The sequence below is a fragment of the Aspergillus welwitschiae genome, assembly GCF_003344945.1.
Source record: "Aspergillus welwitschiae strain CBS 139.54b unplaced genomic scaffold BDQ94scaffold_10, whole genome shotgun sequence".
NCBI lineage: Eukaryota > Fungi > Ascomycota > Eurotiomycetes > Eurotiales > Aspergillaceae > Aspergillus > Aspergillus welwitschiae.
Window position 1 is genome coordinate 733,277 of NW_020798704.1, and position 25,113 is coordinate 758,389.

At 49.8% G+C, this 25,113-nt stretch overlaps 12 protein-coding genes across 12 annotated transcripts; 6 read left to right on the forward strand and 6 right to left on the reverse strand.

The window, feature by feature from the left end:
* Window positions 1-301: 301 nt before the first annotated feature.
* BDQ94DRAFT_11316 (Elongator subunit ELP3) lies at window positions 302-2,657 on the reverse strand. The gene is made up of 2 exons (XM_026763604.1): window positions 2,151-2,657; window positions 302-2,097 (listed from the first exon to the last, which is right to left on the reverse strand). The coding sequence occupies exons 1-2, from the start codon at window positions 2,449-2,451 to the stop codon at window positions 671-673; spliced, it is 1,728 nt and encodes a 575-aa protein (XP_026628264.1). The 5' UTR covers window positions 2,452-2,657; the 3' UTR covers window positions 302-670.
* Window positions 2,658-2,738: 81 nt separating this feature from the next.
* On the forward strand, window positions 2,739-4,895 carry BDQ94DRAFT_11229 (succinate--CoA ligase (GDP-forming) subunit alpha). Its single transcript, XM_026763589.1, has 7 exons — window positions 2,739-3,066; window positions 3,150-3,178; window positions 3,256-3,382; window positions 3,443-3,505; window positions 3,566-3,591; window positions 3,666-3,748; window positions 3,828-4,895. Exons 1-7 carry the CDS (start codon window positions 2,897-2,899, stop codon window positions 4,326-4,328), a joined length of 999 nt encoding a protein of 332 aa, XP_026628265.1. The 5' UTR covers window positions 2,739-2,896; the 3' UTR covers window positions 4,329-4,895.
* Window positions 4,896-5,739: 844 nt separating this feature from the next.
* Window positions 5,740-6,465, reverse strand: BDQ94DRAFT_140486 (uncharacterized protein). Its single transcript, XM_026765632.1, has one exon. The coding sequence runs from the start codon at window positions 6,003-6,005 to the stop codon at window positions 5,778-5,780; it is 228 nt and encodes a 75-aa protein (XP_026628266.1). The 5' UTR covers window positions 6,006-6,465; the 3' UTR covers window positions 5,740-5,777.
* Window positions 6,466-6,512: 47 nt separating this feature from the next.
* Window positions 6,513-7,153, reverse strand: BDQ94DRAFT_140487 (uncharacterized protein). Its single transcript, XM_026765633.1, has one exon. The coding sequence runs from the start codon at window positions 7,142-7,144 to the stop codon at window positions 6,797-6,799; it is 348 nt and encodes a 115-aa protein (XP_026628267.1). The 5' UTR covers window positions 7,145-7,153; the 3' UTR covers window positions 6,513-6,796.
* A 2,464-nt stretch (window positions 7,154-9,617) lies between these two features.
* On the reverse strand, window positions 9,618-10,168 carry BDQ94DRAFT_140489 (uncharacterized protein; the record flags this gene model as incomplete). The annotated part of the gene is made up of 1 exon (XM_026765634.1): window positions 9,618-10,168. A coding segment is annotated over exon 1 (263 nt), but the record flags the coding sequence as incomplete, so codon positions are not given.
* Window positions 10,169-10,251: 83 nt separating this feature from the next.
* Window positions 10,252-12,574, forward strand: BDQ94DRAFT_11367 (major facilitator superfamily domain-containing protein). Its single transcript, XM_026763611.1, has 5 exons — window positions 10,252-10,799; window positions 10,857-11,097; window positions 11,147-11,215; window positions 11,266-11,712; window positions 11,770-12,574. Exons 1-5 carry the CDS (start codon window positions 10,539-10,541, stop codon window positions 12,324-12,326), a joined length of 1,575 nt encoding a protein of 524 aa, XP_026628269.1. The 5' UTR covers window positions 10,252-10,538; the 3' UTR covers window positions 12,327-12,574.
* A 326-nt stretch (window positions 12,575-12,900) lies between these two features.
* BDQ94DRAFT_177368 (RFX family transcription factor) lies at window positions 12,901-16,284 on the forward strand. The gene is made up of 4 exons (XM_026772890.1): window positions 12,901-13,313; window positions 13,447-14,173; window positions 14,231-14,548; window positions 14,601-16,284. The coding sequence occupies exons 1-4, from the start codon at window positions 13,298-13,300 to the stop codon at window positions 16,195-16,197; spliced, it is 2,658 nt and encodes an 885-aa protein (XP_026628270.1). The 5' UTR covers window positions 12,901-13,297; the 3' UTR covers window positions 16,198-16,284.
* Window positions 16,285-17,146, forward strand: BDQ94DRAFT_11377 (uncharacterized protein). Its single transcript, XM_026763614.1, has one exon. The coding sequence runs from the start codon at window positions 16,371-16,373 to the stop codon at window positions 16,905-16,907; it is 537 nt and encodes a 178-aa protein (XP_026628271.1). The 5' UTR covers window positions 16,285-16,370; the 3' UTR covers window positions 16,908-17,146.
* A 127-nt stretch (window positions 17,147-17,273) lies between these two features.
* BDQ94DRAFT_140496 (uncharacterized protein) lies at window positions 17,274-19,795 on the reverse strand. The gene is made up of 5 exons (XM_026765635.1): window positions 19,770-19,795; window positions 19,669-19,671; window positions 18,663-19,555; window positions 17,907-18,605; window positions 17,274-17,842 (listed from the first exon to the last, which is right to left on the reverse strand). The coding sequence occupies exons 2-5, from the start codon at window positions 19,669-19,671 to the stop codon at window positions 17,719-17,721; spliced, it is 1,719 nt and encodes a 572-aa protein (XP_026628272.1). The 5' UTR covers window positions 19,770-19,795; the 3' UTR covers window positions 17,274-17,718.
* Window positions 19,796-20,087: 292 nt separating this feature from the next.
* BDQ94DRAFT_11403 (E1 ubiquitin-activating protein AOS1) lies at window positions 20,088-21,866 on the forward strand. The gene is made up of 4 exons (XM_026763620.1): window positions 20,088-20,330; window positions 20,405-20,462; window positions 20,528-20,699; window positions 20,752-21,866. Exons 1-4 carry the CDS (start codon window positions 20,291-20,293, stop codon window positions 21,643-21,645), a joined length of 1,164 nt encoding a protein of 387 aa, XP_026628273.1. The 5' UTR covers window positions 20,088-20,290; the 3' UTR covers window positions 21,646-21,866.
* Window positions 21,867-22,179: 313 nt separating this feature from the next.
* Window positions 22,180-23,981, reverse strand: BDQ94DRAFT_168910 (Ytp1 family protein; the record flags this gene model as incomplete). Its single annotated transcript, XM_026771173.1, has 5 exons — window positions 22,180-22,508; window positions 22,569-22,698; window positions 22,756-23,598; window positions 23,705-23,782; window positions 23,856-23,981. 5 exons carry the CDS (start codon window positions 23,979-23,981, stop codon window positions 22,180-22,182), a joined length of 1,506 nt encoding a protein of 501 aa, XP_026628274.1.
* A 608-nt stretch (window positions 23,982-24,589) lies between these two features.
* BDQ94DRAFT_168911 (SWI5/SAE3 family protein) lies at window positions 24,590-25,050 on the forward strand (the record flags this gene model as incomplete). The annotated part of the gene is made up of 3 exons (XM_026771174.1): window positions 24,590-24,667; window positions 24,719-24,804; window positions 24,891-25,050. The coding sequence occupies 3 exons, from the start codon at window positions 24,590-24,592 to the stop codon at window positions 25,048-25,050; spliced, it is 324 nt and encodes a 107-aa protein (XP_026628275.1).
* Between the last annotated feature and the right edge of the window lie 63 nt (window positions 25,051-25,113).

Consider the following 25,113-nt stretch of genomic DNA (forward strand, 5'->3'; position numbering starts at 1 on the left):
CTACGTATGACAATTTGATCGTGGGAGGCTCACTCACCATCCTCGCTTGTCTATCATAAAGCCGGAAAGGCATTGGATTATTGATCGATTGATTATTATTAGCTTTCAGTTTTGATGTGATGTGATGTTTGGATCGATTGATTTTTTTTCTTGCACGGTACTTTTCTGGTGTATTTGCGGGTTGTATATGTATATAGTCTTTGTTCGAATAGAACTTGTGTGTGTTCGCAGTTACAATCAATCCATCGTCCTTCATCCATCAGCGTATTCTACTGTCCAGTTCGTTTCGAGTAGTACTATCAAGTGCCATCTGTAACAGATAGGCTCAAAGTGCAGAAACACATGTGACATGTATCATTCATCCTCATAAAGATAGTAGTAGTAGTAGTAGTAGTAGGCAAGCAAATCGGCTCATGCGCCATATGTACAATGCAAGGTTCTCTAATCCCGCCCATTTTTGGTATATACCGATTTCGCTACTGCTCCCCTGAATAACAGCATAAATGGAGAACCAACCCCGTGCAACGCCGCATGCAGATAGATAACCAGATGATTGAGAGAACGGAAGATAGAAAGAAGACTTTTGTGTTTCGAGTGAATTTTGTTGTTGTTGCGCTGCAACAATGCGCATCATTCACAGTCATAAGTAGTTTTGTCTGTTGACAGTCGCTTAAAACTCCTCGTCTTCAATCGGGTCGAGCATCTTGGACATGTACGGTCCGTCGAGAGTGTATCCCAGACGAGCGTAGTAGCTGCGCACACCGACACCAGAGATAACACTGATCTTCGTGCTGCCGTGCTCCTCGCGGGCAATCCGCTCTGCCTCTTCCATGAGCAGGGTTCCGAATCCGCGGTGCTGGAACTTGCGCGGGTCACGTCCGTGGAGAGGAACGGCGGATCCGTACACGTGCAGCTCGCGCACGATACTGGTCTGCTGACCGGTAAACTCGGGCCGGAAGGTGTGGGTTGGGCTGCACTTGCGCAGACGCAGCAGACCGATCAGAATATCTTGCTTGGGGTCCTCGTAGGCGAGGAATGTCTCCCAGCCTCCGTTTGCTGTGTAGTCACGGCGGATCAGTTCGACTTGGGATGGGCGAATCTTGTTCTTGACTTCGTTGATACCGACTTCACGGGTCCGTACGTCGCGGCAAGTAGTTCCGAAGTCCTTCATGCGTGCCAAGGCCAGTTCGCGCAAGTTGCCGTTCTCAACTCCCGAGGTCACCAGGGGCATGGGGATATCACGCTGGACTCGGTAGATACGCGTCCACGGGGGCACCAGAGCGAGGATGCGGGCGACCAGGTCGATCAGGGCGTTTGGCGTGTAGTTCTTGTAGCGACCTGTCCTCCATAGCTCGTACAGACCAGTTCCACGGATGACCAGCGTGGGGTAGATCTTCAGACCATCCGTTCGGAAAGCCGGGTTCTCGAAGTACTCCTGGAATTGGAACAGGTCACGCTCCATGCCCACGTTGGGCAGATCCGGCATCATATGACTGACGACCTTGAAGCCGGCATCCTTGGCGAGCTTGAATGTTTCTGCGACGGCCGCGACAGTGTGACCTCTGTTCGTGTCTCTGGCGACATCCTCATACAGACTCTGGACACCGATCTCCAATCTGGTACATCCGTAGCGGAGCATACTGCTCAAATGTTGGTCGAGACAATAGTCCGGTCTTGTTTCGATTGTGATACCCACGCACTTCACGTTACTCATCTCACCAGCCTGTACCGCTTCGTCGACATTGTCCGTTTGATATCCACTGAGCGCGTTGTGCAGCTGAGCCACGAACGACTCACGGTAGTCCTCCGGCAGAGACATGAACGTTCCACCCATGATGATGTACTCCACCTTGTCCACGCTGTGACCCAAAGACTTGATCTGGTCCACACGTCCTCGGGCCTGCTCAAACGGATCGTACCGGGCGCGGATCGCACGCATCGAGGTCGGCTCGTATCCGGTATAGGACTGTGTAGAGTACTCAAAGTCGGAATCAGGGCCACCAGGGCAGTAGACGCAGATGTTTCCGGTGTAGGCAATATGGGGACAACGATGGGGTTTGCTCATGACCGCGACAACCGCGATACCGGACGAGGTTCCTGGCAGAGTGTGTTAGCAAGGTTACGCGCAGGGAGACAAGGCGCAGACATACTGATGGGCTTCGCAATCAACTTGGGAAGGATGTATTTCTTGTAGTGCTCAGGGACGGCCGCGATAATGGCCGTCAATGGGGGTTGTGTAGCCAGGGCATGCTTTTTGGCGACTTGACCCCGCAGTTTGTTGAGGTTGATATCTCTCTTGGGTTTCTTGGGATCGCGTTGCGCTTCATATTCTTGGATCAGGGCATTCGCAATATCGGAGCAAGCTCTCATGAAACGTTCATTCTCCGGGGGAAGTTTGGCATTTTTCTTAGCCTTGGGGGGTGGCGGCATAGTCATGGTAGCGGTCGCCATCTTGAAGGAGGTGAAATGGCACACCACGCGAACTGCGCGACGGGGCGGGAAAAAGGAAAGACAAGCAGGAAAATCAATCAACCAGCCAAAGCAGTAAAGATACAAAGTCTAGATCTGGATCTTGGATAGCCACTACCGAAGAAAGAAGCGTAGAGCTAAGTTAATGTGGGGGAGATGCGGCGGAACAGCACAACGGCAACAGGAAAAAAAGAGCAGCGAGGCCGAGGGAGGCAACCGACCGCCCGTGACAACTCGGATCCGCTTAAAGCTTTGTCCCGAAATTCCCCAAAGCGAATCTGTCCGGCGCGTTTGAACGGCTACTCTCTTCTCTCTTCTCTATCTTCAACCACGAACCCTCTTGCACCTTCGTAGTGCTTCACTTTCACACCTCTCCCCTCTTTTCCGATCTCCCCTTACCGGGTTTCTTCCTTTCCCTCAAACAACCATGCAGGCCGTCCGCCGTAACACCGTCGCTGCCCTTCGCAATGCTGCTGCCACGCAGCGCCGGGCATACTCTGCCTCGGCCAGCCCGGCTTACGCTGAGACTGTGAACAACCTTCGCATTAACGGAGACACCAAGGTTATCTTCCAGGGTTTCACTGGAAAGCAGGGAACGTACGTCTTTTTTGCCCGATCCGCAGGGAACGCTGTTTATCATGCATGACATGCTGACGTTGCCATTTTTCGTCTTTCCGCAGTTTCCACGCTGAGCAAGCTATCGCCTATGGTATTATCTCTTCCTACGTCTGCACCAATTAGATAGGTGTCTCCGGCGGTTTCACATGGGAAACTCACAACTGCTAGGCACCAAGGTCGTTGGTGGAACCAACCCGAAGAAGGCCGGCTCGATGCACCTTGACCGTCCCGTCTTCGCGAACGTGAGCGAGGCCGTTAAGGAGACTGGAGCTACCGCTACTGCTCTCTTCGTCCCGTATGCATCCGGTGTCTTAATCGAGGAAAGAAGGATCGTTTGCTAATTCCATGACTCTAGCCCCCCCTTGGCCGCTAAGGGTATCGAGGAGGCCATCGAGGCCGAAATTCCTCTGGCTGTCTGGTAGGCGACTCCTTCTCAATGACGATAGAAGAACCCAGCATGTGCTAACAACCGGGATAGTATCACCGAGGGTATCCCTCAGCACGGTATGTTTATTAGCCATGACTTAGCGTCGACGATCTCTGCATGTTGGGTGTAGGACTGACCAACAATCAACCAGACATGGTTCGTATCACCGATATCCTGAAGACGCAGAACAAGACCCGTCTGGTGGGTCCTAACTGCCCTGGTATCATCGCTCCTGTAAGTCGCATCCAAAAACCACTAGGCGATCCTTTTGGACAGGGGTCAAGATATTAATGGTGAAATTTGCGATGTGTAGGGCCAATGCAAGATTGGTATCATGCCTGGATTCATTCACAAGCGTGGACGTATCGGTATTGTGTCTCGGTCCGGTACCCTGACCTACGAGGCCGTCAACCAGACCACCCAGGCTGGTCTTGGTCAGTCCCTGGTCGTCGGTATCGGTGGTGACCCCTTCTCCGGCACCAACTTCATCGACTGCCTGAAGATCTTCCTCGAGGACGAGGAGACCGACGGTATCATCATGATTGGTGAGATCGGTGGTAGCGCCGAGGAGGATGCTGCCGAGTTCCTCAAGGCCAACAACAAGTACAACAAGCCCGCCGTTGGTTTCATCGCCGGCATTAGCGCTCCCCCGGGCCGCCGTATGGGTCACGCCGGAGCCATCGTCAGCGGCGGCAAGGGTGGCGCTGACTCTAAGATCGCCGCTCTCGAGGCGGCTGGTGTTGTTGTCGAGCGCAGCCCCGCTTCCCTGGGCAAGGCCCTCCTGAACGAATTCGTCAAGAGGGACCTGGTCTAGACGAAATGATAACAGTATCTGCACGCAGGCGGAGACATTTCTTTGAACCCTGCCGGTTCCTGGGTTGAACTCACCAGAGTTATTCGCCCAGTATGGGCGGGAGTTTTGACTCTACCCCTCCCCTCCATCCCTCTATTATTAGACGACTCCCTTTCTATGTCCGAGCCATGGCGGCCACACTGTACTTTTTGTCTCTTATATCTGGTCTCATTTTTCTCATCTTTTTTTCTCGTCGATATATCTCCTATGTTTAGAGATGCAAGGAAGTAATTAGGTTCACTTGTGTAAATTTCGTCTGAAGTTTTCTTTCTTGCTTTGCTTTGATGTCTAGTAGGAGTCATGATCTACACAGTAGTTATTGCAACCTGCGGACTCCGTAGCAGAAATCCTGCAAGTAGATTAAAGAGATGAATCTGGTACTACCCAGCATGGCAGGGTCCAAACTCAATAAAATGGAGTTGCCAACGTGCAAGCCCGCCTAAGTAGAAGCCTAGTCGCTGAAGGATGGTTGCCTGAAGACTAGACTGGACTAGACTGGATGACTGAAGACACACCTTGAAAACCTTCTCACCAAGCACGCACACACAGACACATACTTACAGACCAACTAAACCAAAAAGACTCGGAATATCGGACATACCCGGAATCCTCCCAGCCAGTGTGGCCGAGCAGATAGCCCATGTTTCGGGAATGCTGGGGCTTGGCACCGGGCCGGGACCAGCAAACAAGAAGCAGGAGTTATCCGATGGATTGATGATACTTGCCGCTTCAAGCAGCCGGGGACAGACAATCACTTCCATCATCAATCATTATTCAGCGCACAACAACAAGAATATACTTCAGCTAGTGATGTGAGTACCTAGAGAGCAAGGCTGTGCACATCATCTACCCCCATCGACCTTGTAAGGCCAATCAATCATGTTTCTCTGTTGTTATCGCGTCTGCTGTTTATTGGGATTATGCAATCGTGCATGCTTGGTTGGGGTCCTGGTCTAGACTATCGTACTAGCTACGCTACTTTTTACTTGTGTACGTAGTACTTTTTAGTTAGCCACGTCTTGGGGGTCATATCCCGGGATACTAATGTCTCTCAATTAATATCGATGGCTTAGCTACTTTCTTGGCTTATTGTTCTTTGCGGCCCAATCTGTTAACTAAACAGCTAGCAGCTGAAACATCCCCTGTCCCGTGTGTCTGCTCTGTCTGCATGCCGGTCTGTCCGTCGGCTTCCCGATGTCGTATTTCTCTTGGGTCTCGGGTTGTGGGGGGAATACCCTGGATTTTAGTGATTGAGGTGGTTGGATTGTTGTTTAGTTTGTGGCTTGTGATGGGTTTGAAGAGGAGGTGCCGGGTGGAGAGTGACAGATACTGGTGCATTTACTACTTAACTTCAATAGATATACTTATACTAGTATATGAGCAGAAGAAATATCCCCATCCTATTGAAAGTTAACATAAAGCATAGAAATAAGTATAGATTGATAGACTTGACAGTCTAAATAGATAAGTCGTCTGTGTAACACCACTCCCACTTCTTATTCTATAGTTGGAGAGAGAGAGAGAAAAGAAAGCATCTACTGTGCACAAACCCCCTCCTTCCGACGGGGAAAACACCATACCGAGCAACTTACCGAGGTAGACTAAATAGATAAATAGATAATTCCTTTTTGTCGGCATCGGCAAGACAGACAGGGATTATTTTCCCGTGCGTTTTATTGCGTACTTGGAAGCGAAGCGAACAGAAGAAAAGCGAAGAGGGGAGGGGGAGGGAAACGGGACAAGCAAAAAGGGAAGAAATTAATTGCCCCTCCTCTCGGGATGCAGCCAAGACATATAGGTGCAGGATTAGTGAAGAGTTACTAGCAGGGGTGGTTGTCTATCTATCTATCTATCTGCGTATTATGTATATTTATTTATTTGTGTGTGTGTGTGTCTGTGTGTTTAGGGTATGTGTCTCTATCTTTATCATTGTTATGTGAATGGTTACAAACGGGCATATGGAAGTTTGGAAGGATGATGGATGGATGGGGATGTCTCAGATATCGGCACGTCAAGCAAGTACTTTGCAAATGATAGGCAGAGAGAGAGAGAGAGAGCTTGTGGGAAAGAGGAGAAAGGTATATGTGTCTGCCAGGTCCCATGTGAAGAATACATATACGCTATACCAAGTATGTTAATTGATCTGATCTGTCGGGGCTGTTGGGTGCTCGAGCTTGAAGATAAGAATGACGATGACAGTGTTGTACTTGCGCAAACCTTGCGGGTATTAAAAATAGATAAAGTGCATATATGTATATTATTTCTTGAATTTGTTGATAGTAGTAGTGCTAGGTTAGGTCTGTCATGCTGCTACTGTAGACGTATACTAGATAGTTATCTAGCTAGTGGTTGTGATGACTAGGGTATAGTGATATTGATGTGACGACATCCTACTAACTTAGCAGATGCGCGCAAGAATGTCATGACAATCACCGATTGCAGCCTAACCAACAATTGATACGTACTGCAGTATGGTAGACGGACAGACAGATAGATAGACAGGTCGAGAACAACAACAATAACACCAACGACAAGATCAAGGCCCTGCAAGATTTTCTACTTTGTATTCTCTCGTGCTGTCTTGGCTGCATACAATCCCGACCAATTCTAGTTTTTAGTTGTTCTTCTTGGGCTTTTCTTACTCCTGGGCTTTTCTTGGCCTTAGGCCAAGAGTCTTGTCGTGTCAGAACCGAAAGATAGTGACACAACAGGTCGGTATCTAAACTGTGTGGCAGAACCGGTCGTGTAAGCATGCAGCGAGGCATGCATGCATACATACTTCGCCCGGGCTGTGCAATCTGACTGGTTCTCAGGTTTGGCCACAAACGGAGGGTGGGAGCGGGATCATTGATTACAGTAAGAAGTTAGTAGCTAGCTAGTTAGTTAGTTGAACCTCGCTAAAGGAGAATGAGTAAGTTGACAAAGGCACAAAAGTAATGAATAAATATTCAAATTTGCTTCTTCCCTTCTGCTCATTTCTTTTTCTTTTATCTGCAGGTCCTGACATGTACTAAATATGTAAGTGCATAATGACGGATTAACCGCAAGTATTCTACACAACTACTAGATGTAGAGTTTCTAGGCAAGGCAAAGAACGGAAGATACCGGATCGAATTGAGTTGGTTGAACAAGGGCCGCGCCGTGAAAACAATAACCTAGTTAGTCCTAGTCTATCCCATTTTTATTTATTTATTTATTTAATTGAATTATGATTATGGTTTTATTTTATTTATTTTATTATATTTAATTTTTCTTCAGTCGGCTCCTGTCTAGATCCCGATGGCGGTCCAGAAGGTACTCTCCACAGTAATGGTGGTGGCATTGAATACGAAGAATAGTCGATACTCACTGCATGAATCATAAATTCTACGAGGGTTGTTGAAGAATTAATATCCTCACCGTCTCAACACAACAACACATAATCCAACACAAATCAACACAAATCAACACAACACAACACACACCTCCTCAAACATCAGCCATCCGAACCACCGCCAAGAAAGAAACAAGACGACAGAACCAGCCCAAACAAACTAGACTCGATAAACAGTGGACGCCTCCCGATTGACCGCCCGTCTCAAGTGGCGGCCGCCGGCGTAGATCATCGCCTCCACTTTCGCAGGGAACTTTAACCAGTCGGAATTGGTGATTCGGGAGGGGGGTGGGAGGTCTGAGTGTGAGCCGGAAGTAGATAAATAAATCACTTTTAAGAAGCTACTGTTACTAGTTGAAGAAATATCTCTGCTGAGCCACCCACTAGTCTATAATCATAGTAGTTAGTTAGATTGTAGGATGGATAGATATTGATCCTTTGTGGTTTGCCTTGAAGTAGTTTAGTTATATAATAGGGTACGAACAGTGGTCACGATAGTGATGCCCAAATGATAGTAATAAGAATAAGATGAATAATGATTTGAAAAAAATAAGATCATTTTTGTTTTATTATGATATCCGCTCACTACTGCCGGATCACTCGGTTTACGATGATCATCAAAGAGAAAAAAGAGAGAGGGGGGCCAAAAAGAGAGGAAAAAGGGACGTTATGGTGTGCTTGAGACCCCTGATTTGCTTGTTTAGTTCGCGGTTCCGGCGCTAGTGCAGGACGACGCAGTGAGGATGGAAGGAAGGAATGGGTAGTTTTAGTGCTGATTTAGTAGTAGTATTTAACCTTCTTATCAAGGAAGAATTAGGGTATGCTCTTGGCAAAAGATTCCTTTTTTTTATGTTTTGTTTTGTGATCCTTGGCATAAGTTATAATTGTTGTCGCTTAGGAGATGAAAGGGAGAGGAGAATATTCGGTGAAATATGTAGTCGTCGTTCGGTTACATAGTTAGCATGATGGCAGAGCAAATTGTTCCGCTGTCGTTATTATTATCTATCGAATTTGATTTTCGGGGGGCTGATGAACAGCTACTAGTGAGGTTAGCCCTTCAGCACAGTTATTCCTGTCGACAGTTAGTACTGTTAGTAGTAGATAGTAGAACGGAGGTCCCACGGAGGAAGAGGAGAAAGTTGGTGGAGATCCAGTTCAAGGTCTCATCTTGCTCCATCCGCGATCTACGTCGTCAACCACACTATTGCGATCAATCAGTCTCAGACCCTCTTGCTCTGCGTGTTCCGACACTCCATACACCTCCCTACACTATCCGTTTTGGTGATTTACATGCATTGGTGCCTCAAATCCTCACGGCATCTTCGTCATCACTTTCTATTATTATGCATCCCTCCCTGTTGAAATCCCCCCATCTTGTATTTCCTTTGCTTCACTTCCACTGTGATCCTGTTTGCGCAGCTACTCCTTTTCTCCCTATCCACCTCCCCTGATGGCAATTTCTACTTGTCTCATATTTAAGCTTACCAACTGTTACGTAGACCTCCCGCACTGACCCCAATCAGGTGCACCTTACCTGTGGAGTTGTGGTTTGCGACTCCCGTGGGAGCTCTCTCAGGATGTCTTGGTATAGCTTCACTCCACCCCCAATTCCGCAATCTGCAGCCACGGTGGAACCAGCCCAGCGAGGCTGGCCAGCTTGTCAAGGATCCATCCCGAGAAATTTCGTTGTCTGGGCGTCGCACTCGATTTTTTTGGTCCTCGCCTCCCATGCAATCATCCTCCCACACCCCCCTTCTTAGTGCGTATGGGCCTGATGTAGATCCCCGAGATCCATAGTAACCCACTACACCTGAGCAGTTCGCCAATCAGGCTGATCTCAGATTGCTCATACTGGTGCGCGTGCGTGCTCCCTGTTTCCTACAACTACTCCTCCTGAAGAGGGGGGATAGGGACCCTGGCGCCCTGAGTCGTCAATTGATGACCTGCCTTGCCGTCTCGCGTTGCATCGGGCCTCTCCGTGTTGATCACAGCTTAGCTTCTGCGTGGGAGACAGCCTTCTCCGTCAACACATGTGGGAGATGTTGGCTGAGAAGAGTCGACGGCCTATCTACTCCATACCATGTAGCCCAACGCTCCGCCACGGCGCCACTGAATAGCCTGCTCAGGTCCCTTATCACGGGCTCCGCTTCCATCTAGACCCTTGCGCATGACAGGCGTGCCCGGTCCTTCAAACACACCATTCGCTGGAAATCTGTATGCTAAGTTGACTAAATCCGTCAGCTCTTGAGGTGCAGGCGCTAGTCGTAGTCCAGGATGGCCTGGAAAGCATGCTTGTTCTGGAATTTCATCACCACGCCGGGCCCACGTCATGTATGCAGATCTTGGTAGCTCCGCCCTTTTGTCCTTTCAATTTTATTTTTTTTCCTCTTTCTTCGTCGGCTGCCCGACGGCTTGGACTCTCTCGGATGTGACCTAGACTACTGGTCGCCAAGTAAGACCGGCCGAAGAGAAACTCCTAAACCCACGCCTCCGTTCATACCTTGGCGATAACACCGGCTCTTGCCACCCACATTTGCCCGCTTTGGGAAGGTCATTGATGATGGATAGCCCCCCGTCTGTCCAAGTTGCTCCGCAGTGGAGCAATCCTGCATCTGCTTTTTAATCGAGTTTTCGAAGATGTTTTGGCCCAGTGCCAGATCAATTATAAAACTCCGGAACATAAAGTGCATTGGCCTCGCACTTCTGGTCTTGCAATCTCAGCTTTGATATTCCTCTCCAAGGTGGTTCACAGATTGCCAACGTGCTTCGAGGCTGGCCCCCGAGTCATATCCACAATCATGTCTTCAACCACGTCTTCATCAAGATCAGACCTTGAAAAGGTCCCCGTACCACAGGTCACCCCTAGAGACAGTGACTCCGATAAGGGATCCCTCTCTCCGGAGCCTTCGACCCTCGAGGCTCAGTCATCCGAGAAGCCACCGCATCATATCTTCACACGGTCTCGCAAGCTGCAAATGGTTTGCATCGTCTCCCTCGCCGCCATATTTTCTCCGCTTTCGTCGAACATTTACTTCCCTGCCCTGGACGATGTCTCGAAAGTAAGTACTTCGGCTCCATACCTTCCTGGACCCGACATGTTGACTGTACCATGATAGTCCCTCAACATCAGCATGTCGCTCGCAACACTCACCATCACGGTGTACATGATCGTCCAAGGCCTCGCTCCCAGCTTCTGGGGTTCCATGTCAGACGCCACAGGTAGACGGCCTGTCTTTATTGGAACATTCATTGTTTACCTCGTAGCCAATATTGCTCTGGCCGAATCCAAGAAATATGGTGAGCTCATGGCCTTCCGAGCCTTGCAGGCTGCTGGTAGCGCGGCCACCATCTCAATCGGTAAGAGCGATCTCACAGCCTAGCATAGCATCTTGCTAACCAAGCTCAGGAGCTGGAGTGATTGGTGATATCACAAACTCGGAAGAAAGAGGTAGCTTGGTGGGTATCTTCGGTGGAGGTAAGAAAACATCTCTTTGCCTGCTGGATGGTTAAGCTGACGGAACCAAGTTCGCATGCTTGGACAGGGAATCGGGCCGGTTTTCGGCGGCATTTTCACCCAGTATCTCGGATATCGATCTATCTTTTGGTTCCTCACGATCGCTGGGGGCGTGAGTCTCCTGTCCATTCTGGTGCTTCTTCCGGAGACATTGAGGCCAATTGCTGGAAATGGTACTGTGAAGCTCAATGGCATTCATAAGCCCTTCATCTACACGATCACCGGCCAGACGGGGGTTGTCGAGGGAGCGCAACCGGAAGCGAAGAAGACCAAAACCAGCTGGAAGTCTGTTTTCGCTCCTTTGACATTCCTCGTCGAAAAGGACGTTTTCATCACCCTGTTCTTTGGAAGTATCGTGTACACAGTGTGGAGTATGGTGACATCCAGTACCACCGACCTCTTCAGCGAAGTGTACGGCCTGTCATCCCTGGATATTGGACTCACTTTCCTAGGCAATGGTAAGTTTTATGATCCCCTCCGACACTTGGCCTGAATGATCGCTCATGCACTGGTAGGCTTTGGATGCATGTCTGGCTCTTATCTGGTCGGCTACCTTATGGATTACAACCACCGTCTTACCGAACGCGAATATTGTGAGAAACACGGTTATCCGGCAGGCACACGTGTCAATCTGAAATCACACCCCGACTTCCCCATTGAGGTCGCCCGGATGCGCAATACCTGGTGGGTGATTGCGATCTTCATCGTGACAGTTGCTTTGTACGGCGTGTCTTTGCGGACACATCTGGCGGTGCCTATCATTCTGCAGTACTTCATTGCGTTCTGCTCAACAGGACTCTTCACCATCAACAGCGCCCTGGTCATCGATCTTTACCCAGGTGCTAGCGCCAGTGCGACAGCAGTGAACAATCTGATGCGGTGCCTGCTTGGAGCTGGCGGTGTGGCTATCGTGCAACCTATCCTGGACGCCTTGAAGCCGGATTATACTTTCCTCTTGCTTGCCGGCATCACCCTCGTGATGACTCCGTTGCTGTACGTCGAAGATCGATGGGGTCCTGGCTGGCGACATGCCCGCGAAAGGAGACTCAAGGCCAAAGCCAACGGCAACTAGGGAGAGAAAGGACTTGAAAAAAAAAAGGTGAAGTGGGACTGGTGAAGTAAATGTTTGATTCTTCCCCACACTTTCTTGATATGGGTTTTATTTTAGCGGCATTTGGCGATACCACTGTTTTGCAAGCGATACCAGTTAGATTTATAGAAGAATTGATCAGTTTCATCGGCTATCTCGCTATTACTTCCTCGTAGCTTTTTAGATTCACATATAGGTGAGTGGGAAAGGTTTGACATGGTGGTTGAGATAGTATCATTTGGGTGGAGATGGAAGTATAAAGCAAGAAGTTCTGTTGTTTGGTGTTTAGACTAGACTAGACGTGGCCGGTGAAGTCACGAGCCTCAGCTTAGATAATCTAACGCGGCTGATGTGACTGACCGATGGCTTTGTTATATGAACACAGGTCGGTCAATTAGAAGATGTCGCCAGCAAAAGGGTATAATAATGGCTATTATAGAGATAAGAATGTAGAATATCCCTGTTTTTAAGGATCAGTACGTAGTTTTACTATAAAGGTACCCATATATATATTTGCGGAACACGAGGAGGTCGGCAGTACATACTTGTAGTTACTGTTTGTTTGTGACGAGGAATGCCAATTAGGTAAGCACCACGTGATGCGTGACCCAAACAAGCGCCCGGTCGTTGCTTGAGGAACCAATTTCTCTGTTTATCCTCCTTCGAACACCACACTTCGACCTTCTGGACACTGCCGCTATGAGCCTTCCATAGCCAGCCTGTTTCAGCTCGACAACACCTCTTGATGCCTTGACGACAACTCATCAACTTCTAGCTCCGTTGGTTCACGTTTTTGCTGTCCTTCTTGCGGTGTGGACCTCGTGCGGTCGAGGGTGGCTCCGTGAAGGATCAAAACAGACGCTATTGCCCGTGGTTACCGATCGTCTCTCACCCAGCAACAAGGAAACCCAGACAGACACTGCACAGCGTAGCAGATCCTAAAAGAGAAAGAGATGCCTCCTGAGATGGGTAAGAAGCTGCCTTCCCTCCTGCAGGCGACGTGTCTGCTTCCATCTGACCTTCTCCGCACCTGGAGACCTTGATTGCCTCCCCTCCCCATCTGCTGTACGTTGGACTGCCGGCTAACTTGCAGGAACCGCAGCCCGAGCGGCCTCCCAATCTTCGAGCGCCGCTTCCCAAGCAACCCAAATAGTAGCATCTCACAGTCGCCCCGGGACGGCTGATCTCATGAGATCACGCTCCGAAACCGTAGTATCCAGAAACAGTCGCCGCCCGCGGTCCAGAGGCTCGACGGCTAGCATCCACTCCAACACGACCCAGCAGACCCAAGACCAACAGCTTGCCGATGGCTTTTCCCAGTTCCTGCCCACCCAACCCACTGCTGGTCACAATGTATTCGGCGGTAACCCGGAGGATATCATCATGCGATTTGGCCAACAGTTGTCGCACCCTGTGAACGGAGCGTCCCTCGATCCGACCATGCAGGATGCTCACCACGCTGTGATGCCCAGGGCAGAAGAATTCCCCAGTCATGCAATGCATGGTCACCATATGTCACACCACTCCATCCCTTCTGGTCTACCAAGCCATGGGTTGGCGGGCGTGCCGATGCCCCAATATACAGCCATGTATGACAGTGGAATCGAGAACCATGTGCCTGAGCATGTACTGGAGGATAATGATATCTCCGAGGCCGGCGCGAAGAGAAAGAAGGGGTCCAGCTCGTCGCTAGCCAACGACAACGAATTGCGCAAACTGCTCCGGCAATATGAGGGGTATTCGCTGAAGCAAATGGCAGCCGAAGTCTTGAAGCATGAAGGGGCTGGAGGCAAGGCTGAGAAAGTCAAACAAGTCTTTGCGATGATTTGGTAAGATTTGTCTATTGCAGTTCTATGCATAGGAATAAATTGCTCATGACAGTCTAGGCTGAAGGAGAACTGCCGCAAGAGCAGCGGCTCAGTGCGGCGTGATCGTGTGTACTGCTGCTATGCAGAGAAGTGCGGAACAGAACGGGTGTCTGTTCTGAATCCTGCTTCCTTTGGCAAGCTTGTGCGCATCATCTTCCCAAATGTGCAGACTAGAAGACTTGGTGTGCGCGGCGAATCGAAATATCACTATGTGGACCTCACTGTCATAGAGGAGAAGCAGCAGAAGCCACCTCCACTCAATCCACAATTGCCCTCGAACACGAACAGCGCAGCAAATATCGCTGAAAGCAAAGTTGATGACATGATGCAGAAGAGGTGCGTCACGTGATGGCTCATTCACGGATTTGAGTACTTACATAGATCACAGTGTTAGTGTTGCGCCACAGCCTCCTGCAGATACTGCCGTATTCCCTTCGCCTACGACATCTTTCGCACCAAAGTTCACTGCAAGCCCTTCTACTGCAGGATGTGACTGCCAATCTTCATCGGAGTCCCACGGTGGTTCGTCCATCAGACTTGACAATATGGCAAGCACATCGGGAAAGCTGATCCACCAAATGCTTCACCTACCATCTTCCGACTCTCCCCCGATGGACAACGAATCCCTGCAGCTTCCTGATATCAGTGACTACCTACCCGCCAATACGGATTCGAAGATTGCCGCAGCTCTTGCGGCTCTCTACCGTTCACACTGCATCTCCGTCATTGACAGTTTCAGATACTGCAAGGAAAGAAACATGCTACGATATTTCTCCGCCTTCCATGGAACGTTGACCGTACCAGTTCAGAAACTGCTGACGCACCCGAATCTCGCCCCGTGGATCAAGGAATGTGACTGGATAATGTACCAGAAAATGATCGCTTTTGTAGCGCCACTTACAACGCAGGTCGTTCCCAAGCTTGTGTTGGATGCTTTCAGCTCCATCTCACAGAAACTCACATCCCATATTGCTGATACATTCAAGTCTCAGCCACTGCATGTGTCAGAGGCGAGATTAATCCCGGCTCATATCTTTTGCAACCTGCTGAAGCACATGCTCGATGTGAATCAGTCTGCAAACGCCGCTGCGGCTTGGTTGTGCCATCCAGACAACAGAAATCAAATGTGGTTCGACTTTAAAACTTTGGTGGATCCGCAGGAGATGATCGTGAAGGCGAATATTCCATGCTGTTCCGAACGCGCAACAGCACTAGTATTGAAACACGATGTTCGAGCTTTGCTTACTCCTGTCGCGGACATGAATCCTTCTGCCGCCCTTCCATTCTACACCCGGCCGGATACCGAAGAAGACATCCAGGCACACAAGTACCCCGTGGAGTCGGCTGCGGGAGATGACTACAACTTCCCGGACAAGTGGATCTCATTCATCCTCAACCTACCTTCCGTTTTCCCCCATAACAGTACGCAGTGTATTATCGACAAAGTCGATGCTTTATGGGATTGCATACTACGGCGGTTGACTCTAGGTGGCGCCCAAAGTTTCAGCGCCTGGTGGATGACCAAGGTTTTCTTCCATGAAATGATGCTATGGCAGGCCGAAAAAGGAGGATTTATGCGTTACACCCCAAGCACCTTGCACTACGCAACCCTGAGCTCAAACCAGCAGGGGCCAACCAACTTCCTCATGAAACCGTCTAACTGCCCAGTGCCGGACAAGAATGAGTCCCAACACGCTTCTCATTCGAGGACAAGGTCGGCTGCCAGTCTAACATCAGCGGAGAGCCTTACGCAAACGCAGACACCAATGCATCGCTCGCAGATGGAAGCCGAATCGAACCAGAGTACATTGGAAACAGAGAAGCCTAGCGGTGTTTCCGAAAGCATTACTGGCTTCCAGGCTCCCAATAATGATGATAGCGCCATTGACCTTGACGACGATTCGATGCTGATGACTGTTGGTAAATATGGTGATATGATGGTCTCTGACCCAGCGGATGCTGAGGGAGATGTCGTCGTCATATAATTTACTTTCACATATGCGTTTGAATTTCGTTCTTGGAAAGAAAAACCCGTTTTCTTTGCTTATGGGCGGAGTTGGAATCTTTTTTTCCGGAGTACAATTTTGGCTTGAACACTATTTACGTCTATTTCAGAGGAAAGCTCGGCGTTCGACGATCTTTGCACGAGAGACGAGAAATGACAGCATCGATTCGAGATACGTTGACCTGCAGCAATGCTGTCTGTGCAGGTTGGCGATCGTACAAATCTAATAGCGGGTTGATCCTGCTAATTTTCCATATTTTGTTTCACTTCACGCTGTGGCTGCAGATGACCGAGGCCCGTCTTTGTACATATGTTTCGGTCTGCCGACGATTCTCAGGTTATTGTCGTCGGGATGCCATTCTTCCTGGCGTTTCCTTTTCCTACGCTCATTTTAATACTTTCCCCTCGTTTACAAATTTCTGGCCTGGCTCGTTCCAGGAACAGCTAATAACGACAAACCACGTCTACGGAAGCCCCCAACTTGCTGATTACCTGCCTGCTTTTGGCTGGCCTACCCGATCTTCCCTTTGGTATGGGACTCAACATCCGGCAACGATACGTGCATGTCCATTCCATGGGTTTATAGCATTTTGGGCCTGGTTTCTCTCAACTCATGTGACCCTGATCTATCTCAGACAGGGGTTTTCATGTCTAATCACACTACCCACCCTTGTCACTCATTTTACATGACGGCCCAATATACAGGAGCCGATCTCACTTTCCTTCCTTCTTTTTGTGACTTACTCAACGCGGAAAAGGGCGCAATGCTAGTCTGGGCTTCGTTGGATGATGACTTTGCTTGTATTTTACTTTGCTGGATTGAGTGATCTTGACCTCCTTCCTGTGCTTTCTGTTCATGGCCTTTGACGATTGATGTATTCAGTGATAAATAGCCATTTCTTTTTCAAATTAACGATTCTTTTTCAATATGATGGAAGGTGTTAATAGGTAGGCGGGTGACTTTTAAATGGTAGTTCTGGTGATAGTAAAAGTGTACGGAGTACAATCTAGTCTTTCTTTTCGTTTGGGACAAACTATCTTATTATATGATGATGTCCCATGATTCATTTGAAATTGGTTATAGCAGGGGTATGATGCAGACATGCAGACATGCATGGGATCATGGATCATTAATGAATACAGCATGTAATGTGATGTGATGTGATTAAAGAAGGCGTCTGCAATAACAATTAACCCCAGGGATGATAAGTTCATGTCAGCAGTCCGGGTCCCAGTGTTCGGAAGGAGGAAAAGGTTGAGAAAAAGAAAACCATGAGATAATAGTTGATGTACGCCATACTCCATATACACCAAGCATTATGTTCCATTCCGTGCAGTTCCGTTCCGAGCTTTCGCAATGTGCATTCGTCTAGTTGTGCTGGTTGGCTGTATTATTGTATGCAAGTGAAAATCTACAGTAGCAGACCCAGATAACATTCTGGTATTGTTGATTCGGGGAGATAGAAGAAAGGAGAAAGAAGAGCAACCCCACTGGTTTGGTTTACCTGAAACTCAAGGCAGGGAAGAATCTGGTCCCCGCGTAGCCGTAGGCGATGATGCTTTGTATATCTATGTTTTTGCCGCTGTGAGGACTCCATAATTTGACGAGGATATATCGTCCTGAGCTGTATTGGATGGTTAGGGAGTTATGTATACCTTTTGAGAGGAGTATGATGGGAAGGAACGTACGGAGGAGGATCGAATTTGATGCTGACCATGCTTTTATTACGCTCAATGAAAAAGCGAGCATGTGGTTTCATTAGTTGAGGAGTCTCTGAGCCACGTGTGCCTTCAGGGCGCAGACCTGGTGATGGCATGGCTAGGTATGGTCGTCGCCTTGTTTGGCTATCTCGCTCTGCGACGTATCGGCGACGCATGGCTCGAATTCGTCTTGATAGCTCTCGCTGACGTCGTGTAAATGTGCTGACATTTGAATCATCGTCGCTTAAGCTCATGTCACTGTCCGAGCATATTATATTGTCCTCGTCCATCCGCCCCATGGGAATGCTATCGGTATCCGTAAGGGAGAGCAGCTCGTCGTCGTCCATATGGTCATCCCGGTCATGACGTACGTCAGACTGCGCACCGTACTCAGTTGTGACCCGAAATTCGGACGTGGGGTCTGGCACATTGCTAACACTAGGTTCTACAGCGCCGGGTTCATCAGTACTATCTGATTCTGAATCCCAGGAGTGATTAATGACTGGCCCCCGACCTAAACTCTGCAATGGAGGTCGATATGCGTTGAGATACTCCTGGGATGGCTGCATTCCGCTGGGTAGATGCCGCGCGAAGGGTCGAGTTGATTCCCATTGCACTTCGAAAGCAGCTGTACGAGCTAGGGCTTCATCACATGACATTGATACAAAAACCATGCCTTCCCGGATCCTTTTGAAATTGTTAGTGACAGTTTGAGATGGGGTTTCTAGCCCAGCCGAAACATACGGGGAGTTGTAGCCTAATCTGGGCGCTTTGATTACAATCTTCTTCAGGCAGAACGGGGACTCCCCATGGTGCTTCAGAACAAGATTGCAGCGATCAGATTTCGTACAGTATACGGAAGCGTCATTGCGAAGAATATTCTCTGGAAATGAGCTCTCGCCGTGTGGGTCATAAGTTCCCCCATCGCAGCTAGTTAACTCCATCCTAAGTGCTCCAGGCACCACCTGGCCATATTGACCGTAGCGGAAGCCCTGTAGTCCTTCTCTATTATCATCTGTCTCAAGCTTTCGACGTTTGGTCCTTGCGCGGTCCAACTGGTGTTCATCTTCGACCTGTTGAGGCATGACGGTGGGAGAGTCTAAGTGAGGGACCGGCGTATCCAGGAGAGAGGAAGGATTGGAATCTCTAGGCCGTCTTAGACGATTAGATCGGTCGCTACCCCTACCCGCCCGGGGCCTTGGAGTTCTGCTATCAGAATGTGAGAGATCGGAAGCGCTTTCTTCTGGGTTCGCCGCTGTAACATTCAAAGGCTGCAGTCTTGGTACTGCTGGACGCGGACGCATCGGCGGCCCCGAGCTGCCCCTATTGGCACGGCTTTGTCTCGTTCGTTCCTGGAGCTGTTGCATATGCTGGTCGAGGGCTGCCCTGGCTTGCTCAAAGCTAGAACGGTCCCAGGAACGAGAAGAGCGGTAATCGTCCATCTCTTGATTTAAGGTCTCCACTGCACGGGCAAAGGCGAAGTCACCGCGGTTACGCTCCGAGGTTAGTAGCTCCCGGAGATGCTGCAAACGATTCACCGGAGGTTGCTGTTGTTGCTGCTGCTGTAGTTGTCGGTCATTGGTTCGAGCTCCACGAGAAGGACGGCGAGAGGCAGGAGGATAGTCGTAATTCCCCGACTGTAGTGGTACATGCCAGTCAATAGCTGCAGCAAAGCGGGGTGGCAGATGGATGTTTAGGCCGTGTAAGGCTTCTATTGGCAGCAGAGGAAAGGCTATATTCACAAACGTACCATCCTGTGAGAGTGAGTTGTTCGTAGTCAGTGGGGATGGCTCGGGGGGCACCGGGAGGGAGGCAGTGAGCGAGCGGAAGCGGAAGCGGAGGCCGAGTAACTATACCGCGATATGAGGCAATGACGGAGGACACAAATTAAAGAGCAGCTAGGCAGACGACGAGGGGGAGACACAATAACGCCACAGCGGTGACATGAGAAGGGCCTCGAACAAGAAAATGAAGGCTGATGAATGAGCGGTAAGAAGGAGGCGAGATGATAGATTGGGGGGGATGATTGATGAGGGGGTGAAATTGGGATGGTTTGATAAGTGATTTGGTTGATTTCCCCAAAGCATTCAATCGCCCATGCACGTGATGATGCTGGGGTAAGCTCTACTCCTGCCTGTTTCTCCGCTTCCCTTCTTGCACTCTCTTCATATACAGTCTCTCTTTCACCTGGATCGGTTTCCAGATAGGTCCCGTTGCCGACGGTAAAGGTGCATGCAAGTCACACGTCTGCTGGTCGATCCGCCTTTATCCGCTACTCTCCATTCGCCGTCTTGCGTCCCATACTTCTTCCCCTCACTCCCCCTCCGGCTCTCCGACATAGACAAGAAAGAAAGCCTTCGCGAACAATCGCAATGGAGCCACAGCCTGATCCAACTCAGACCATCAGTGCGGGTAAGGAACATAGCTCACTTCCGAGGAGCTTCTACTATTAAGTGTGGAAGCCGACGTTTGACATTTCGCAATAGACGAGATAGCTCTTTACGATCGCCAGATCCGCCTCTGGGGAGTTAAAGCACAAGAAAAGTGAGCTCTCCCACCTGACTACAATGTTTACCAGCATTATCAAGCTGACGATAATTCCTCCGTAGGCTACGATCCGCAAATATCCTCCTCATCACCTTCAAGTCGCTGGCGAACGAAGTTGCGAAGAATCTGGTATTGGCAGGCATTGGCTCCTTGACCATCGTTGATCATGAGGTGGTGACAGAAGAGGACTTGGGCGCGCAATTCTTTATAAATGAAGAACACCTGGGTCAAAACGTGCGCTGTTCCATTCTTAACAAGCTTTGTCCACATACTGATCGCAACACAGCGTGCGCAAGCGGCAGCGCCCTCTGTCCGCGCCATGAACCCGCGCGTCCAGCTTCACATTGACACAGAAGACATCCACCTCAAACAGCCCGACTTCTTCGCCCAATTTGACATTACCATCGCAACCGAGCTTGACTTCCCTACATACACCACCATAAATGCGGCCTGTCGCATCGCAAACCGCCCCTTCTATGCCGCCGGGCTGCACGGATTCTACGGCTTCGTCTTCGCCGATCTGATCTCGCACGATTTCGTCATTGAGCGGACGAAGTCCAACGTCCAATCCGCCACGCAGGAAACCCCGACCCGCAGCATCCTGAATATCACCACAAAGAAAGAGAACGAGAAAGTCATTGAAATGGTGACCAAGCGCGAGGTGTACTCTCCGCTGATCCTCGCAAACACTTCGCCACTTCCGGAGGAGTTCACCCGAATCGCACGCAAGCGCAAACAAGTGACACCCCTTCTCACCTGCCTCCGCGCATTATGGGAATACCAGAAATCATCCGCCGGCGCCCTGCCCACATTCTCCCACCAAGACCTGGAACTCTTCACGAAGCACGCCCGCGACTGTCACCAAGAACTCAAGCTCGACATCACCACCTTGGATGCCGGGTTTCTGCGCACTTTCCTACAAAATCTGGGAAGTGAACTGAGCCCTGTAGCCGCATTTGTAGGCGGCCATCTCGCCCAGGACGTGATCAACGTCTTGAGCGCACGAGAACATCCCCTCCAGAACATGCTTCTCTTCGATGGAGAACGCTCCGCCGCTCCCATCTACCCCTTACATCCATTCTTCCCCCCGGAAGTCGAGAGTGCCATTCCACCCGTGGTTCCAGTTGTCCAAGCCATCCCGTCAGATGGCGAGCCAGCCCCGGCACCTTTAATGCCCTAAGACGTAGACGGCAGTTGAGAATGGCCAGCATTTTCTCGATGAAGAGTATTTCATCTCGCCCTTTCCTCCTATTTCCCTTCTTTCTTTTCTTCCTTTTTGCATATCGGTATCCCCTGCTTGATTGGGGACCCGCTTACGACGTGTACGATAGATCTGATAACACGATTTCGACATCTTCCGGGGGTTTACTCAAAAATAAAGCCATCTAGACTTTTTTTCTTTTTCTTCTCGCATTCGTTAAATAAGTCGCTTGTATTGATATCAAGGATTTGTGAACACTATACTAAAATTACGGAGTCAACTTATGATTCAAGCTTATGCACAGAAAGTACCCAACCCAATATTCACGCCAAACCCCGTAGCTACAGCGAGCTAAATACTACACAGTACTGTAGATATCTGTATCCGAAACAAAAGAAGAAAATGAAAAGAAAATAGGAAATAATATAGTTGATATCACAACGATCTTTTAAAAGAGAAAGAAAAGAAATATATAAGAAACACCAAATGCACACTCCCTCTGAAGGAATTTTATTAATGCGTCGTAGCTGCTGTCCCATTAGCTACCAAAGGAGAGCTCTCCTCGTCTTCAGTCTTCCGCGGACCCATGGCGTGGGTGTCTTTCGCGTCATCTTCCTCGTCGGAGATGAGACCTTGGAGTTCAAATTCCTCCGCATCGTGCAGGTGCTGTGCTTCTGAGGGTGAGCGGGCATGGCCGTTAATGAGGCGGCCGTTGGCGGTCGGTCTATAGCGGGATGAGCCCTCGCCGGCATCTGCAGCGCTGGAAGAGCGCGAATGGGAAGGCGCTTGTGCGGATTCGGGCCATGCATGGACAGCGTAGATGTGCAGGAGCACGTTGACGACTGTGTTGGGGGTGGGGTTAGTGTGGTTCTCTGGTTTTGGGGGGAGGGAGGTGGTCTTACATAGGAAGAGAATGAAGGCGATGCTGTAGAGAATCAGGACGTAGGAGACGTGAGTAATTCCTGCATCGTTCAGGAGTTGCATCTGCTCTTCGGTGGCGCCCATGAAGAGGAAGCCTGAGGCGTACAGAAGCTGCGATAAGTTAGAAATGACGATCCACTTCAGCCGGAAGGGCTGTGGAAGACTTACGAAAGGCGTGAGATATTGGAAGCTGTTAGGGTCAGATCCGTCCGGGCTGACAGAGCCCTTGTCCCGAAGCACGAAGGAGATCTCAATGATTCTGGTGAAACCGGCAGCCATTAACGTGTAGCCGAAGATGGAGTGGATCATAGTGCTGATCATCAGAGTCTGCGGGTGGGCAGACATGGCATAACCAGTAAGGAGAATGACTATGGCTGGGATCAAGTTCCGCTTGGGCCGGCCGTTGCGCTTCCGGCTCATCCAGATACCCAGTAGACCGGCGCACCACCAGACGACACCCATAGTAGTGTGCTGCAAATCATTGTGGACCCAGGGACCTCCCCAACGGTGTTCCGTGAAGGTGTTGACACATCCCCATGCAGCGATGATCAACGAGTCGAAGAACTCCTGGCTGCGGCCAGTGCGGCGCAGCCAGTACTGGCCAACGAGGAGTAGGATGGTCAGCAGGATACCGTAGGCGATGAAAGCGCTGCCCATGATGAAATGAGCCAAGCACTGTCCCAAGTGATCATCCCGACAGAATCCCATGGCAGTGATTCCTCCGAAGAGCATCTGGACCCAGCTCGCCACAGGCATCGCCTTTCCAACCACTCCGTGCGTAATCACAATAACCCGGCGGATCCGGCCATGGATTCCCTTGGTAATGTGCAGCTTGAGATAGACGCCGAGGACGATCTGCACCACCATCATGAGCATCAGTGTGTTCGCAAAGGACGCGTGGACGTTCTTCGAGAACTGGCGGCCTTTGTGAGCATGTCCGAGGAAGTATGCGAGCACAGCGATAATTGTTCCGACAATCTGGAGAGGGACGTGCCAGCGCGAGCGTATAATCTATGATGGTAAAGCGGAAATGTCAGATATGCGTCTCATTTGATCGAGTAATCGAGTATCCCAGACCGCGGAAGGTCGGAGACAGGATGTAACCGGGCCAGCTTACCCCAAGAACCATGCCCAAGGGAAAGATAACGCCAAAGGCAAATCCCATAAGGATCATATGTATCCATAGTGTTGTGTCCTAGGCGACTAGTCAGTATAATGTTGAGGCCGCAGCAATCGCAGACAGGTCAGCCGTGGGTGCGACAACATACAATCGGATCCTCGGAGATGGCGGCACCCTCGGGGACACTCTCATGGCCCCCGTGGGCCAGGGTGGGGGAAGCAAGCAGCAGGACTGCCAGCAACCCTTGGGGCCCAAGTCGACTTAGTATCGCCATGATCAACTTCACCCTTTTGCGAGAAGAGAAAGAGTGAAGAAGAAGAGGGGAAGGAGAGAGAGAGAGAAAGAGAGAGAGTCAGACGATCGGGAATGAAGATTATTGATGGAGGCGGAGGCGGGTGTCGGTTCCCTATTCGGCCTTATTAAGGGAGCCGCGAAATCGAGCGAACCGGATTGGTCGGCCAGCGTTGTATGGTCACAGTTACCAGGCCGTCAGTATACTACCTACTAGTATAATGAGATGAGAACTAATTCGTTGGAGACCAGTCTATCTAGCTCACTGCCATTGCTAATCTGTCTTCTTAGAATAGATAACAAACATAAGTCCACCCCGTGGTGAAAGATTTTCCATCATCGCTTGACAGTGGATTCGTTCATCTGTGAAACCGCAGATCGGACGGCATAGAAGGAGACGGGCCCCATCCAGGCCTACGTACTCTTTACTTAGTATCTACACTATTCTCTCTCCACACCAGGCAGTCAAGGCATCTGTCTGAATCATTGCCAAGGCTATCCTGTGACATCTGGCAATTCCCTCTAACAGCCCGGGTTCCACACATGGAGAAGATCAGATAGGAAGAACCCCCCCTGCATGCGCATACCATCATGCCACCACCCCAGCAAGCCACATCCTCCACCAAAACACCAGCTTGTGACGAGCAGACGCAAAAAGAAAAGAAGCTGGTAACTCCATACCCTCTACCATAAGCAGCAACACTTAACCAAAGTAAACAGTCCACCCTCCGCGCATCCATCGCCAGTCTGCAATCCCAAATCACAGAAATAGAGTCGCAAATAGCACAGACCAAGGCCAAATTGAAGTATGAAACCAAGCAGCTCCGTAATCCTCTTACCATTCTCATTCGGGCACATAATTAGTATCCTCACATACTGACACTAAATCTAGAAATGACCCATCTACGACGGTCAAACGGCACATTCGTCTTCTCCATGAGTACAACGAAATCAAAGACATTGCCCAGGGATTGATGGGGTTGATTGCGGATGCTCGTGGTGTACGGCAGGTGGACGTGCAGAGGGAGTATGAAGTGGATGATGGGGATTGATTCATGATTAAATGTTGAATGATGGATTATTCATTGATGCAGGCGTCCAGAATAGTTGTCACT